This window comes from Anoplophora glabripennis, unplaced genomic scaffold (assembly GCF_000390285.2).
Source record: "Anoplophora glabripennis isolate ALB-LARVAE unplaced genomic scaffold, Agla_2.0 scaffold10, whole genome shotgun sequence".
Lineage (NCBI taxonomy): Eukaryota > Metazoa > Arthropoda > Insecta > Coleoptera > Cerambycidae > Anoplophora > Anoplophora glabripennis.
This window is the reverse complement of record NW_019416481.1, coordinates 1824263-1840932: the sequence shown is the minus strand read 5'-3', so window position 1 is coordinate 1840932 and position 16670 is coordinate 1824263. Positions and strand designations below refer to the sequence as shown.

General features: G+C 33.5%; 3 protein-coding genes across 6 annotated transcripts in view; 1 reads left to right on the top strand and 2 right to left on the bottom strand.

The window, feature by feature from the left end:
- Positions 1 to 739, top strand: part of LOC108903763 (protein FAM184A) — a 31786-nt gene extending 31047 nt beyond the window's left edge. For all 3 annotated transcript variants that reach the window (XM_018706080.2, XM_018706064.2, XM_018706055.2), the window contains one exon: positions 284 to 739. In XM_018706080.2, coding sequence (XP_018561596.1) covers positions 284 to 626 — 343 coding nt within the window. In that variant the 3' untranslated portion in view covers positions 627 to 739. The remainder of the gene's footprint in view (positions 1 to 283) is intronic.
- LOC108903791 (aldose reductase) lies at positions 715 to 8182 on the bottom strand. Its single transcript, XM_018706091.1, has 5 exons — positions 8026 to 8182; positions 2478 to 2762; positions 2144 to 2341; positions 1291 to 1646; positions 715 to 849 (listed from the first exon to the last, which is right to left on the bottom strand). The coding sequence occupies exons 1-5, from the start codon at positions 8095 to 8097 to the stop codon at positions 804 to 806; spliced, it is 957 nt and encodes a 318-aa protein (XP_018561607.1). The 5' UTR covers positions 8098 to 8182; the 3' UTR covers positions 715 to 803.
- A 2274-nt stretch (positions 8183 to 10456) lies between these two features.
- LOC108903801 (aldose reductase-like) lies at positions 10457 to 16480 on the bottom strand. 2 transcript variants are annotated; one of them, XM_018706110.1, is made up of 5 exons: positions 16359 to 16480; positions 13649 to 13933; positions 12246 to 12440; positions 11836 to 12191; positions 10457 to 10621 (listed from the first exon to the last, which is right to left on the bottom strand). In XM_018706110.1, exons 1-5 carry the CDS (start codon positions 16428 to 16430, stop codon positions 10576 to 10578), a joined length of 954 nt encoding a protein of 317 aa, XP_018561626.1. In that variant the 5' UTR covers positions 16431 to 16480; the 3' UTR covers positions 10457 to 10575. The 2 variants fall into 2 exon arrangements, with proteins under 2 accessions (XP_018561626.1, XP_018561618.1); XM_018706102.1 differs by lacking the exon at positions 16359 to 16480 and adding an exon at positions 15465 to 15661.
- Positions 16481 to 16670: the final 190 nt, after the last annotated feature.

Genomic DNA, 16670 nt, shown 5'->3' with positions numbered 1-16670 from the left:
TCAAAAAGTCAAATCATGTAGCTTCAGGAGTCTTTCTTTTTGTACACGATCATATCGGAACACCATGCGAAATGAACTGCACATTACAATATCCATGCCGAGAATACACGACATTATTTTATCATAATAAAAAGTAAAAATCGTGCTCCTACTATTTTGGCACTGGATATGGTTTTCTTTCCCTAAAAACACTAGCTTAAGAAAGTGAGCCAAATTGTCGGGAAGAAAAGCTATAAAACGAATTAATTTCCCTTAAAATTGTCAATGAGACCTCTTCTTTCAGATTTGAGGAAGTAAGGCAACGTTACGAAAGAAGAGAGTCGAGACAGGAAGACTTGACCACGATAGCCGATCTGAAACAGATCATAGCCGAGCAAGAGAAAGACCTGGCGTGCATTAATGAGGAGAAACGTTACTTCCAAATGAGACTGATGAGCCTGGAGAAGCACCTCGAGGAAGCCTCCGCGGAAGAGGAAGAATTCGAGGATGCGCGCGCGCAGCCGACTAGATCTCTAGAGAATCTCGCGCATATTTCCGGTTCTCCGGAATGTCCCCCCGTCAATCCCCAGAACGGCCCCATTTGTATACCCCCCACGATACCTGAATGTGATGATTGTGATGAATGATTTTACTTTTTTTTATGATAAATATATTTATTTGTAACTTTGTAATATATGGTTGTAAAGAAAATCTTTGTAATATAATTACAACCGATTTAATAAAAATAAAGTTTAATACAGCGTATTTTTTAATTTCACAGGAAGTGTGTGTATAAAATTTTAGTAGGAGGAGGGTGGAGGCTCTCAATATTCGTCGTTCTCGAAGGGATGGTGTTTGTGGCCAATGGCTCTGGAAAAGAGATAAAACATTACTATCGGTTTCATTTTATTTTGAATCGCAAAAACATTTAACGGCTATCTGGCGCCCAACGTGGGGCAATATTTATCCTTCATGTTTTCAACAGTACTTCAAATCTGTTGTTTAATTACTTATTTATATCGTTATTTATGATTTATCGGAATGTCTTATTATAAACAACTTACGTACTGTAAAAAAAATCGTTTTTTCTTTATCAGATAAGCAAGCAATCACTGTAATTTGAAGAAAGTATTCCGAAGAATAAGATATCAAATATGTCACGATAAATAAAAGTATTTGTACGTATAGTAAATTAAAATTTCGTGCTTTTGTTTTTCAAACTAAGAGTGTCAATTGTTGTAAATCGAAATAATTCTATAATCAATACGTTTAATGCGAAAAATATGAAAATGAAGATAATAAAGTACTTACTCCACAAATTCGCAAACCCTTCCATTGCAATCGAAGGTGTCGATGACAGCGACATCTTCAGCAGCCAGTTCAAAGTCAAAGATGTTGACATTCTCTTGGATACGCGATTTCGTGACGGATTTTGGAATTGGCACCACACCAATTTGAACCAAGTACCTAAGAATCACTTGGGCGGGGGTCTTATTGTATTTTTTCGCTATTGCTAAAACTTTTGGGTCTTGTGTGAGGACAGGGTCGTCCGGTTTCGCCCAGGGTCTGTCGGGGGATCCAAGAGGGCTATAAGCTGTCACCGTGATGCCTTTCGATTTGCAGAAGGCGGTTAGTTTCTTTTGGTTGAGATAAGGATGACACTCAATCTAAAAGAGGATCATTAAAAACAAAGATGGAAGAAATACTAATATATGATTATTATAATGGTAAATATTTAACAGTGGATTAGTATATAGGTAGACTATCGCTACGTCTTTTTGCATGTATTCGTAAGCTTAAAATTTGAAAGGATTAGGTTGGAATTCTAGGAAAATACTGTTGTTTATTTAAAAGCATTGCAATATACAGTTGCATTAGGTCGTTTTTAATCATTTTGCAATAGGAAAATTTCTTACAAAAATGTTCAAGATAAGAATTTGTTCGAAATATGCTGTAAAAGATTTTTGAAGTAGCAGATAAACATTAATATTTTAAACAAGATAATGAAAGACGTTTAATAAATTTAGCCTTGATTTTACATCAATCTGTTTTTCAGTGATTTGAACAGCTTGATTCTAATCAAACTATAATCTGAAGACAAGATTTTTAATATAAATCGGAATGATTGTTTAAGAACAACTTTCAAAATAATCAATGGCCTTACCTGGTTTGTTACTGGTACTATGGTTGAGTTCTGCAGAAGCCTTTCCAGCTGCCTTTTGTTGAAATTGGAAACACCAATGGATTTGGCCAGTCCCTTCTTGTTGACTTGTTCAAAGGCTTTCCATGTGTCGAGGTAGTCAACATCGCTGAAGATAGCTCTTACACCATCGGGTCCAAATGGCATAAGATTATCTCCTTCCTAGATACAAACATTAAAAAAGAATGAATAGTTTCAAATCTAAAAACCTAATAAAGGAAAATTTTTGATAGTACAATAATCATTATCATTGGAGTTCTTAGTGTTACAACTTCAAAATTGTCATGAAACACCTTACCTTAAGAGCGCATGGCCAATGGACAAGGTACAGGTCCAAGTAGTCCAATCCCAGATTTTTCAAAGACAACCTAAGTGTGGGTTCCACTAAATCTGGTCTCATATAGGTAGCCCACAGTTTGCTAGTGATGAAGAGGTCATCTCTTTTGACAACGCCTTCTGCGATTTTTTCCTTGATTGCCTGTCCCACTTCCCCCTCATTCTGGTAGTAATGGGCACAATCAATGTGGCGGTAACCACAGTCGATCGCGTCCCTGACTGCTTGGGTCACTTGACCTGGTTGTGACTACAAAAAATTTAAAATATTTAGGCTACTAAGAAGTAATTTGGTTTAGGGTACCATGAATTAAAGGTTTTTTGCTTTATTTTAATTGTAAACAAAAAATTTGCTTATTTGAATATTACAAATTGATGCTGATAAACAACTGAGATATAATTTGACCCTAGGGCGCCACTTAAGAAATTATCAATAATCGAATAAAAAAAAATGATTACAACATTCATATTAATACCAATTAGTTCACTTTTACAACAAAATTATTTAATATTTTCTTAGAATTACAAATGATTTCAAATGATAAATTGCTTCGTTAGTTCAAGGTGAAGTTTTTATGTGGAATATTTATTTGAGATAAATTAACCAAATATTTCAGTCTACTAACCTATATCTAAAAAATTGGACAAGATAACCTTTTGGATCGGCTTTTCGTCTGCCAACAGTCAATAGTTTCACAAATTGGTTTTTGATAAAATAACAGAGTATTGCAACTTGAGCAAATTAAATATTATTGTTATTACTTGCTTACCATTATAACAATACAAATAATAATAAGGACGAAATTGCGCTAAATCCAAGTTGTTATATAAAACGTTTAAAAACGTTTGTCAAAAGCAACAAATTTTTCCTGTTGTATAGTTATTTTTTTGTTTATTATTCAAATAAGCGTTTCGACTTAAGCTACAATGGCGGGTAATAATAAAAATTTGAAATTTAGAAAATATGTATATCTGAAAAACTATAAGGTTTGTGGAAAAAATTTTAGACAAAAGTTGTTGCTCTTAACGACTTAAATGCAGGGTTAAATTTTTGGCAGTTATTCTTGGGACATCCTGTATATACGGAATTCCAGAATTTCCGAATTCCCCTATGTTTTTTTGCAGGTGCACTAGCACACTCCACTTCCCGTGCATATTTAAACAGTTCATTTTTCTTATTTCAGTAAATATTTTGGAGCGATTAGAAAATATTAGTTGAAATTAAATATATTCCAGCCGTGGTTTTAAAGCTTTTATGACCCGGGTGGTAGGTATTTAATGTACCATGGTTTTTCTGGTTATTATGCTTTAGCTAGGAATCTTTGACCCGACCTTGTTGTTCTCGGGTTAGGCTCTGTGGGAAAGGACCCGCTATTGGAACCCTTAGACCCGCACTGATGTATATATTGGTTCTTATTGTTGGCTCTAGGCAGTTGCGGAACCAATAATAAGAACTAATAGGAGCGAGCATAGGAGGCCGCCCCCACAGAGCCTGGCTCGAAAACAACAAGGTTAGGTCAAAGATTGCAAGCTAAGTGTAAGGAAGTGCACTGTAAATTTGTAATTGACGGTGACGAAGGCCATGGCATAACTTGAAAAACCATCGTATTTTGAATATTCTAACCGTATTTCTCTGTATTTTGTTTAACACATTTTTTTTCCTTCCCTACAAAGACAATAGTTATTTACACCATAAAGGAGGTAAGTATTATTTACCAGTCGAGGACGATTTTGCGCCCGACCGGAGCGAGGGCTGGCAATAGAGTTCGAGACTGGTAAATCATACTTAACTGCTGCGTGGTGTATAACATTTTATCTGCTCCCACAGGTCTTTATGGTTCATGAGATAAAGATTAGGTTTTATTTTTTGAATTCATTTTGACATCATTCGAAATCTTGCAAATTCGCCTTGGTTGTTTGGATGTTGTCGTTTCAAAGGTGTTTATAAACAATAGGCCAATCATTATAGCTTTTTTTCGGGAAAAAAATACTATTAGAAGTTTCTCTGCGGAATATTGTTCAGAAACGTGTTATAAACAAAATATCAAAAAATCAACTCGAGACTAGTTGGGAAACTTTGTTAAAACAATGGTCAAAATTATGGAAAAGTAGTTTTTCGACTGGCGTAAAAAAACTGTTATTCATAGAGAAAAAAAGGTTTATACAAAAAAGGTAGGTATTAAATAAATCTGTAAAATAAGACAAGTCCGATTAAATTCCGATAATTTGTTTATGCGCAAGAGCTCAAAAATGGTCGAAATTGTCCGCTTTTTTCAATTGCTAATAATTAATGCAATTTTCATCGCAGACACTTGTAATTCAGGATTTTTGAAGCTTTTTGCACCCTTAATAAGTGGTAAAAATTTCAGCCCAAAAACTTCATTAGCTTGGCGTTGGCGGAATTTGTTATCTAAGAAGATGCTATTTTCAATTCATTTTTCCCAAGCTCACAGGCGTTGTAGGGTTTCGATCATTAGTTGTTTTTGTACCTAAATAGTTGTATTGACATATGCATTTACTGATAATTTAATTTTTCAAATTTAATTTGTTTAAAAATGACTTTGAAAAAAAGTTAATATTTATTACATCGTTAAGCGCGCATGCTAAGCCTCGCCTTCCCCACTCGTTCGCTAGACCAAGTAATAGAATGCATCGCCGTTATCTTCTTTTTCGAAATTAAATAGTTGAAGTCACCTTAATGTTAATGTAGGACATGAAAATATAGCTCTTAATGTATACTCTCTCCAAAGTCACTGCGATTAAATAAATAAAAAAATTATCTCAGCTTCTAATCAACTTACGATTTTTTTTTAAAATTCGAAGAAAACTAAAGTAAAGAGGTTACTATTTTATTTTATAATAATTACCTATCTTAACAATTTAATAAATATTAACATTTTTTCAGTCATTTTTAAACAAATTAAATTTGAAAAACTAAATTCTCAGTAAATGCATATGTCAATACAACTATTTAGGTACAAAAACAACTAATGATCGAAACCCTACAACGCCTGTGAGCTTGGGAAAAATGAATTGAAAATAGCATCTTCTTAGATAACAAATTCCGCCAACGCCAAACCAATGAAGCTTTCGAGCTGAAATTTTTACCACTTATTAAGGGTGTAAAAAGCCTCAAAAATCCTGAATTACAAGTGTCTGCGATGAAAATTGCATTAATTATTAGCAATTGAAAAAAACGGCAATTTTCGACCATTTTTGAGCTCTTGTGCATAAACAAATTATCGGAATTTAATCGGACTTTTTTCATTTTATAGGCTTATTTAATACCTACCTTTTTTGTATAAACTTTTTTTCGCTATGAATAATAGCTTTTTTACGTGAGTCAAGAAACCACTTTTCCATAACTTTGACCACTGTTAAAACAAAGTTTCCCAACTAGCCTCGAGTTGATTTTTTGATATTTTATTTATAACAGGTTTCCGAACAATATTCCGCAGAGAAACTTCTAATAGTATTTTTTTCCCGAAACAGGCTCTTTCAAGTCCATAATGACTGGGCTACAAAGCTACATAAAAGTTGCACTTTTGCTGGTTTTGGATTAATATTTCTAAATGAGTGATTTTCAAATAGAAAGTGCAGCAAATACTGCTTGCGAATTTTTATTGCTGAGAAGTCGAAAGTGCGTACGAGCATATAGAAATTTCAAACGATGGTGCCAGAACAAAAATACTGGTGATGTCACTGCTGGCATATTTCATGGAGAAGTCAAGAACTTTAAAGTCACCGGCGAGTTTGTGGAGTGAATACTCAATGATTAAGTCAACTATTTTCATAAAGGAGAACGTGGATATATCAAAATACCCCAAGCTGAGAGCATTTTTGAAACGCAAGAATGACAGCTATAAACCTAAAAATTCAAACGTTTTTACAAGAGTTGTTCGTTCAGGCACCAGATAACACATATTTGCTAATGAAGATAGTGAGTGACCGTCTTAGGCATTGCAGGAGCTCGCCGTTCTGATGAGTTATCAAACTTAGTTTGGACAACGCCCATTTAAAAGAATTCGATGACATTATTGTAGTTACAATTCCAGATTCTAAAAATGGTATGTCATGTACGTTTACAATTACTTCTCGACTGGGTTCTGTTTCTCAACTAGAAATTCTCAAGAAATATATCAAGATTAGATTGGGAATTTCACGCTTTTTTATGTGCTATCAAGAAGGTAGATGTTACAACCAACTAGTCGGCAAGAGTACCCTTTCTATGATTCCTAATAAGATTACACAGTTTTTAAAACTAGAACATCCTGAAACATACAGATCATTCATTCCGAAGAACATCGGCAACGTTACTGGCTAATACAGGAGTTGATGTATTAGCAGTTAAGACATGGTGGGTGGAAATCAGTCACAATTGCAGAAAGTTATGTTGCTGACAGTTTAAGTAACAAAAATGAAATAGCCAACAGGATTCTTTACAATGACACTTCAACTCCAGGTTCTAGTAGTGCGTCGCATCATGCTGTTTTAATAAATCAGTCAGATAATATTGAGCTTCCGGTGGCTGAAATGGAGCGGTCAAATCATTTTGAGAAAAATGTGACAATTAGTAAATGCGAGGGGAATAATTATCCAGATTTTATAAATGTTACTAAATATAATAACTGTACAATTACTATAAATATAATGATTTATTAAAATGTAATGTTCATCAAATATTTCTATTTATTGGTTCATAAAATATGCATTTATAGCTCAAAATCGCTTTTTTCCCTAGGGAGGTAAATTCCCTCACTTACCTCCCGTTGTCTATAGCAACTCCCACTTCTACAGTAAAAAACCACTTAACTCCTTAAAAACTATTAATAGTCTATTTACTATAGTGGGAGCAAAAAAAAAATGTCCACATTATCTGTCAAACAAATATACTTAGGAACTGATACATCTTTACATTATTATAACTGTTAATGACAATTGAAAAAGTCACCCAATATTATCTATTTCCTTCTTAGCCCCATGTCAGGCTCTACTTTTCGTTAATTTTTTTTATTTTCAATTAAATGAAAGATGGGTGAAAACAAAACATTGTTCGAAAAAATAAAGTGATACATTTTGGAACCTTTCTTAAACTTTTATTTGTTATTTTACTAAATTGCTGAAATTAGCTTATTCAAAATAATTTAGGAAATTGATCAAATTATTTTGATTGGACTAATGAAATTTTGATGAAACAGGCCTCATACAAAATCTAATGGAGGCAAACACTTTCACCTAATCCGGTCCTGACAAATCTGAACCCACCTACATTTTTAGGTTATAAATTACCTAAAATGGTAGTAACATAATTACCCAGGCATGCAATTAAACCCATGTTATAAAATACTTGACAAAACAAATTGAATTACATAAAACCTAATCGAGTAAATAACGTTATGCAATTGTCAACAAACCAGCAATAAAGCGGAACAGCGGGTTTGCCGCATTCAGCAAATTGTTGAACCGTTTACGTAATTATTTACAAAATTATTAGAATTAATAAAGGCACTTACCTTCCATGTTCCCAGCCCGATAACGGGAAAACTGAAGCCGTTGTTGAATTTGATCGTCGGTACCCGAACCATTTTATCTAAGCGGTATTTGTCTGGTTGCTAGTCAATTCATAACAGAAGCGTGTGCTCTAGTCGTACACATTTTCATTTTGAAGGCCGCATTTATAAATAGCGTATAGATTAAATTATTTGATTTGCGTATATTTCGCTTTTTCAGATAAGTTTTAAGTACTGTACAAATGATATCGCTTCAATTAATTGAAATTGTTGATGTAAGTATAAACTAGAGGTCTCAAAGGTTTATGTAATGAGCCATCTCCCAGATACATCGAAGATAAGAACATACGAGGTTAATCAGAAATAAGTTTGAAGCGACATTGATGTTTCTGATAATTTTTTTAAGGTACTTCTGAGACGTTTATTCATTCAATTTAAAAATTAACTTATATTCTGACTCTATTTGAATTTAGATATTTATTAATGTACAAGGTTTAAAAAAGTAGAGCAAGGCACTCCCTTATTTCTTATGACATTCAGTAGGAGTTTTGTATAAACTCACATACATTTTATTTATTCTTTATATTTATACTTTATTTATACTTTTGACACTTAATTTTGAAAAAAAAAACAAAGTAAGCTTTAATAAACACTTCTCTAACTTACCCTTTTTATTTGATCGAGTATTTCTGCCACATATTTTTTTAATAAATAACTGCTTTTGGTGCAAGGAGTTACTTGATTAATATTTATTTTATTTTCAACAAATGGAAATAGAAAATGGCACACATACATAATTGTAGGCAATTTCTCTAACCTCTTCCGTTTTTTTTTTTTTTTTGTATATCAATCCCGAGAATTTCAGTAATTTTCAACTGTTAGGGCAAGTTTATATTTTGCAACAAAACAGTGAGCAATGAAGTTAGGAAAAATCGGAAAACAATCGGACATTTTTTTTTAATCGAGTCACTGATACGCTCGCCGCCAAAACTTTCTAATGACGCTGTTTCTGATTTAATGTTCTAATTCATTGAACTTTATTTCGATGAAACTAAATATTTGCCGTTGTTGCAGTTCTCGAGAAACGCAGCGCTGTTACTAACTACACTTAGGTTTTATGACCCATTGTGCATGCCGCTTGAATGGGTTTCTAAAACGTGCCTTTTCTAAGTTTGAAAGCAAGCATTAACTTTGCTGGAGTCTTTCCGATATCCTGCTGTGGCAAAAATGATGCCCCCTGGTTTTATTGTTTCACAATAAGCAAGCACAGTGACAGAGGATTTATATAGAATCCTCGTCTTCGTATCTCGCGGCAAATTATACCAATTCTGTAGAGGTACTTGTTTAAATGTCATCTCAAATATTTTAAATAATCGAACTTGTACAAATCTTCTATTGGGATAAATTCCATGCAATATGAAACTTATCGATTTAAAAAAACTTGTCTGTACCTTTTTTATTTATTTTTATTAATTATTTCAAAGAGTTTTGAACGTCCTGTATTTCGAAATCGAATAATTTTTTATCCATTTATATCAACTTTTTATTTTCAATTCTGAATTGCATTTTTACTGTACTCACGCTTTATTAAAAGAGACCCTTAAATAAAAGATTAACAAAATCTACAATAAAATATGTTTTATTTTTTCCTGAAAAACGGCGCATCCTACGAAAAAAAAATGAAGAGACCAATTTCATTCAGAATTGATGGCGGATTTCTAAAAAAATATCAAAACGGGAAAAAGTCAGTGGCGTACCATTTTTTTATTAAAAAAGTTGTGGCATTCGAACGCCACTGGTGCAAGTAGACATATTCGGATCACCCCAAAAAATGTTCATTTATCCCTCCAAAGCGTGTTTCAAATTTCGAGTCAATATCTTTAAAACTCTGAAATAATTAAAAAAAAAATAAAAAAATAAAATTTAAACACTCTGTATATCTGAAACGATTTCTACCTACGTTTATATATATTTTTCACAAAATAACTTCGGTAAACACTCCCTAAACTATTTCGCACTTTTTTTTTAATTTTAAAACAAAATTATTTACAAACACCCTGTATATGGCCAAAAGTAACTCTGAGATCTTTATAATAACAAAATTCTGACTTATTAAATAGGTACATAGCTATTTAAAATATTCGGAGTTAATATTTATAGGTCTATGTCGATAGCATACAGCAAGAAGTGAACATTAAGATCTTGGGCGATATCGTTAATAAAAAGAGTACAAAGCACTGGACCAAATGTCGAACCTTGCGGCACACCGGATGTTTGATTAAGTAACACAGATTTGTAACTATGGTACTTTGCAATATTTTAAATAAGACTTATCATTAGTACATTTTTGTGAATTGTAAAATCTTGTATTTTAATGTTAAGTGTTAAAAAACAAACATTTTTTAAAAATGAACTAAAAACTAAAACTACTTAATATTTTATGTAACTTTTAATGTGTAATGAACATATACATTATACGTGCTTGTGCTAGCACTATGAAAAATATAAATCTCAAAATGACTTAAAATTAATATAAATAAATAAAGAAACATCTCAATATTCATCATTTGCGAAAGGATGGTCCTTGTGTGTAAGAGCACTACAAAAAAAAGAAAAAAATACGATTAATAATAGTCTCTTTTCATAGAATAATTATTGTCATAAATGCAATAGAATCTCCTTAGAGTTATGTTACCAGAAATGCATTTTCGAGATAGCTACCATTTAATCAACCTATTCAATATTAATTCTTCCAAGCTATAATTAATTAATATCCGTATGTTTTTTATCGTGACAATTTTCTAAATATTGAACTAAAAAATCTTGTCTTTTCCTTATACTGGATTGATGCATAACTTTGAGTCGTTTTAATTTAATTACAAATTTGTTTCATTTTAATAAATAGAAAATACATAAAATTCAAGTACTAATCAAGGACATATTCAGAATAATTAACCACTTTTGCGATGTTAGCGCTTTAAGGGCGAACCTTATTGTGCTCCAAAATCATCTGATGTTATCTTAACAGTCGTTTTTTCTGAATTGCGGTCCCAATATATCGAAGCTATTATCAATAAGCCTCAACAGTGATAGTTACATATATCGGAAGTGATTCATAGTTAACTACACTTTTTTGTCCCACCAGATGCACATTAGCGTACGCTGATGGGAAACAGCTTTTGCTGGAGGAGTTGCCTTCCTGTTTTAGAGCTAAGCCATTCTTTTTTGGTCATGGCATTGACGTAAAGGCACCGTATTTCGTCACCGGTAACAATCTGTTACAAAAATGTTACTTTGCCCATGTAATACAAATCTCGTAATATGGTCGAATGGTCCAGTCCATCATACTGGCCAATTCCCGGGTTGATTGTGGATCATCATGCATCAAAGACTTCATCAAAGTCAATCGGTCTTTCTGAACCTGAAGAGTCGTTCATGCCCTCTTTCAAACTAGCAAATTTTCGTACTGTACTTTCTTTAAAGCCGTTTTTACGTCGGTACAAATAGTTTTAAAGGTACATGACCACTTAACTCCTCTACTGAAATAGAAGGATATGTCGGAAAGACCAGAATTCCAAGTGACACTCCATTTTCTTTTACAAATAATTTTTACAATTTCTGCACAAAGTGCGAAGACTTCAATTAAACAATAGTTAGCTTATAAATTCAATTAAACCAACTTTGACATAATGTGTGACAACTAATTGTGTAATGAACTTATGCAATCCCAATACACACTTTCAATAAGTTCAAAAACTGTTCAACATCAAATATGTTGGATGTTTCATTTGATAATCCATTATCGGTACTTACTCGGTATATGGGCAGATTCTACCATTGCAGTCAAAGGTGTCCAAAAGCGCCACGTCTTCCTCACTCAGTTCAAAGTCCCATATATTAAAGTTTTGTTGGATCCTGCCCTTGTTCACGGATTTGGGAATGGTAATACACCCCCTTTGGACCTGGTACTTCAGGACGACTTGCGCGGGAGTTTTACCGTACTTTTCCCCAATCGCCTTGATTTTCGGGTCCTCCAAGAGCAAAGGGTCATCTGGTTTAGCCCAAGGCCTATCTGGCGAACCCAGGGGGCTGTACGCAGTGATGACGATGTTCTTGGACGTGCAATACTCTATGAGTTTCTTTTGGTTGAGGTACGGGTGCACCTCAATCTGTAACAAATGTTATTAGTTCTTATTCAACTTTGGAAAATCCGTCGTACTTACCTGATTTGTTGCTGGTGGAATTGTGCACTTCGCTAGAAGTCGTTCCAGTTGTCTTTTGTTGAAGTTGGATACGCCGATGGATTTTGTAAGTCCCTTCTTTTGGACCTCCTCCATAGCTTTCCAGGTGTCGAGATAGTCGATGTCGCTGTACGCGGTTTTTCCGTCGGCGTCGACAGGGAACAGTTCACCTTCTTCCTGAAAAAGAAATCGAAAATTAAAATGATGATAAAATATAAAATTGTAGTAATTGAGAATAATTCAATGCGTATTGATTTTAACTCTATTTTCCCATTATTGTGGGAAGATGGGCATTGCGTGGAATCGATTCAACAAAGTTTTTTCTTTGTCTAGAATAGTTAATTATAAAGTCGATAACAGATATGGATAATGGACTATTGATAAATAAAAAAAATTTCCACATAACATCCCTATTAAATTGCATAGAAAAAAATTTAAACAAATTTGGTGTCTTTTAATCCTTTTTTTTTTGTAATCTTTGTACCCTTTGCTGGGCAGGCGAATGCAACTGCAAACAAATGCGCGCTAACTGCGAGAGCTTACCTCACTGGGAGCTGCAGCATATACTGTTGTCAAATATTAACTTTTTTCTGTTCGTATAAATTTTTTCTATATCACAGAAATTTATCAATGAAGACACATAAACACATTGTACCGTCATTAAACTGAACACTGAAATAAATATCTTTGTAAGTTACCCTACACAAGACATTTCTTCACTAAATACCATTTTAAATTTTACTATAAAATTAAGCTCAATAAAACAACACTGTGTTATATAAATTATGTTCATTTTATTACAATCGACAATTTGACGAACTAGGTCAACGTCAAAGGTCACTGATATTGAGAATCACAAACTAAACACAGTGCTTTAACAAAATAGTAACACATACTTGAAATCATTATAAAACTTATTTTAAATCTGTTAGAATAGTACCTAAGTGTATTAATAAATTTTTTTATAATGCACGTTTTTTAAAACAGCAAAAATAATTTTTGAAAACAAATTAATTTTGTAATAAAATATTGATTTTTAAAAATAATCGAAATGTTTTTTATGTTCGGCGCTCAAAAAAATATATATCGCAAACGCAAAGTCATACAAAGCAATATGCTTTTACAAATTTATTTTCCATTGTAGTTTTGCTCTCTGCTCAGTTTCATACTATTGGTTTGAAAAGGCAACAGGCATCGCCGATTATATTATATAACAATTATACCAATTCTAACAGCAAATATAAATCCAGAATTTTCTTTTTTGCACGAGGGGGCGCAAAATTGTTCTGTATGGAAGATTTCCAACAAGTTCAGTATGAGTTACTTGTATCGAACATAAAATATTTTGAATATAACTGTCCTTTTTGCAATTTAAGTTACATTACCTTCAAAGCGAAAGGCCAGTGGACGAGATACAAATCAAGATAGTCTAACCCCAGATTGGTCAAAGTCGTCCTTATAGCCGGTTCCACCAAGTCCGGCCTATGCATGGTATTCCACAGTTTGCTGGTTATGAAGAGGTCTTCCCTCTTCACGGTACCATCCGTTATTTTTTCTTTAAGGGCCGCTCCGATTTCTGCCTCGTTTCCGTAGATGTGGGCGCAATCGATGTGACGGTAGCCGATGTCGATGGCATCTTTCACTGCTTGGCCAACTTCTCCAGGTTTGGACTGCAAAATAACAACGTAAAGAATAAAATGCAACTGTTTGCAAAATTTAGCCGCCCACTTCGTTATAGAATCCAGTTACATATTATTTGCATCTAAAACTATGTTTTTCTATATGCTGTCTAATATTTTTCCTCATGTTATAAAAGCATTTACACGTATTTTGAGATTTTTTTTAAATAATAGCTTGATTCCTCAATTAAGACGCTAAGAATCACAAATATGATTCTCCCTATATTTAGGGAAATTTTGAAAAATGTGGCAACATCGCCTTAGATAACTTTTTGCGCCGGGCATTTCTAATATAAGATGTGCCTCCCTTGTCGAACCACAGACAGTCCTTCTCCCTCACTTGCACACTAAATTAGGATTTCAAGTACCTAAAAACTGTCTTTCCACAATTAATAGACACAGAACTAAAAAAATACCTTTTTATTGAACCTCAAATACCAACTCTTTAGCGATCCTTGCTTTAAACAAATACTTAACCAAAAAGTAGTGGATTGGGTTTGTATTGCAAATGTAAACAATTTTTGGGCCTCATCAAAGGTACAACAAAACTACAAAACACTAGTAGAAGAACTTTCAAGTGGTTATTATACAGGGTCGGAAAGTCCCCATGGTTCATCGGCCGTTACGTGAGAGCGATATAGAAAGACATAGAAATCCGTGCGATAGAGAAAGATGGCTATAATGAAGGCGTCTAATAGTCACCGCCCATTTCGCCCTTCCACAAATAAGATCCACTTCTTATTTGTGGAAGGAATGGGCGGTGACTATTAAACGCCTTCATTATAGCCATCTTTCTCTATCGCACGGATGTCTATGACTTACTTTATCACTCTCACGTATCGGCCGATGAACCATGGGGACTTTCCGACCCTGTATAGTTACTACTTTTATTGCACGTCCAATCTTCCTGGAAAACGAAGAAATTTCATACAATTTTTTGAGTAAATTTGGTTCTCTGTAAATAACTTTTAGATGATCAGGCATTAATCTGTTGAATTTGAATTTCTTCAGTAAAAATGATGGTATGACTAATGGTACCTAGTAGGTATTTTTTATTTAAATTTCTATCCTCTCATGACAAAAAAAAAAAATTACTTAATATCGCTTCCTGCGTATAGCTTTTGAACTGTCATTGTCGATGCTAGAAAAACAAAAATTGTGTCTAAATGATTCAGACAAAACCGCGATTAACAAATAAATGAAAAGTTCATTATAAAAAGAAACCAGGAAACCCAACATTGGAAAACCACAAAAATGTTGATCCGTATATCTATTCTATAAACTGACAGATATGTCAATAAGAACAATAATTAATAAATAACAAATATCAACTGTATCTTTATCTTTATTTACCGATTTTTCGAAAGGTTAACATAATGTAAAATATTTATATGATACTTTTGTATCTATTGAAAACATCATCCTTAATTTTCTGGCACGGCTAAAAGCGTTATCGATTTCTTTTTGGCACAAAAATCCTCCGAATATGAGAAATGTAATTACGAAGATAATAAAGACTTACTTTCCACGTTCCCAAACCGAAGAGAGGGAATGTCTGGCCGTTGTTGAATTTCACCGTAGGCACTTTGGACATTTTTCTGTAACCGTGACACTCGTGACAGGAACTAGGAAGTGGACAGAAACAACTGAATTAACTGAAACCTGCTTCACGCACTTGGTGACTATTTACAAACGGCTACCGATAGAAACGGACCTACGTTCAGGGCCGGACTGGTCGTGGGGTGGGCGAAAGACGTAAAAATAGACGAGGATTGGGACTCACGCAAGGTCGCGATTAGGGATTTCGTGTTATTGACTAGTTACAGAAATAAATGAAAAGACGATTAATTAAAGAAAAGTTCATATTTGTTTTATAATTCCAAATTAGTTACGTTGGATTATACTTTACATTATTTTTTTATTTCACATCACACGACTTGTGTAATGGGTAAGCAAAGTAAATTTGCAGTACTTAGTAACCTTATTTTGGCACATCAGCATCAGACAGACGACAAACGAGTGAGAAAGGTATAGAAATTTTCTTTAGGCGATAGAGGTGGAAATGGCGGTTGAAATATGAAATGATGCAAAAATTAATATTTTATTCAAAACATAAAAAAATGAAACATGTTCATATCTCTAATTATATGTCTTGTAAAAGAAAAGAGACACTATAATAATTACCAAAATTAAATATAGGTAAATAATGAAAGCTCTTTGAACAGCACAATTGGTGTTCTAGTAGTACTAACCTCTACAAGTTCTGTATTTTATATTAATAGCGTCTTATGCAATACTCGAGTTCAGTATATTCTGTATATTGGCAGAAAACACTGTTTATTTTTGTTGACATAGCACTGACGCGTGTTGTTAATAAATCTCGTACCTGTCGTAAAAATAGACAATAGATACTTACTCTCCAAGTTCCTAAACCAAAAATATGGGAGGTTTGACCGTTGTTGAATTTAACTGTTGGGATCTTCGACATTTTTTTTCAAAACAAACTGCAATTGCTGTGTTATCCAAAGCTAGTGCGTTTTATAGAGGAAAATGAAGGTTACTGAGCTAATTTTCAATCTCTCTCATGATTTGGCTAGAGAAAATGTGTTTACCCAACGGACAATAAATTCTGGTGTTATGAATTTCTGTTCGTTTGGTATTTGTCTCAATATAAACTACTCCAGCCGTCTGTTATGGATTTAAGTTACACCATCTAACAGTCAAGACT

Bases quoted from the DNA above. Each gene is read 5' to 3' on its own strand.
- LOC108903791 (XM_018706091.1), bottom strand. From the start codon at position 8,097: ATGGTTCGGGTACCGACGATCAAATTCAACAACGGCTTCAGTTTTCCC. The intron at 2,342-2,477 runs GTAAGGTGTTTC...GTTTGTATCTAG, and splicing joins ATTGGCCATGCGCTCTTAAG to GAAGGAGATAATCTTATGCC. The intron at 850-1,290 runs GTAAGTACTTTA...TCTCTTTTCCAG, and splicing joins AGGGTTTGCGAATTTGTGGA to AGCCATTGGCCACAAACACC.
- LOC108903801 (XM_018706110.1), bottom strand. From the start codon at position 16,430: ATGTCGAAGATCCCAACAGTTAAATTCAACAACGGTCAAACCTCCCAT. The intron at 12,441-13,648 runs GTAATGTAACTT...TTTCTTTTTCAG, and splicing joins ACTGGCCTTTCGCTTTGAAG to GAAGAAGGTGAACTGTTCCC. The intron at 12,192-12,245 runs GTAAGTACGACG...CATTTGTTACAG, and splicing joins TTCCACCAGCAACAAATCAG to ATTGAGGTGCACCCGTACCT.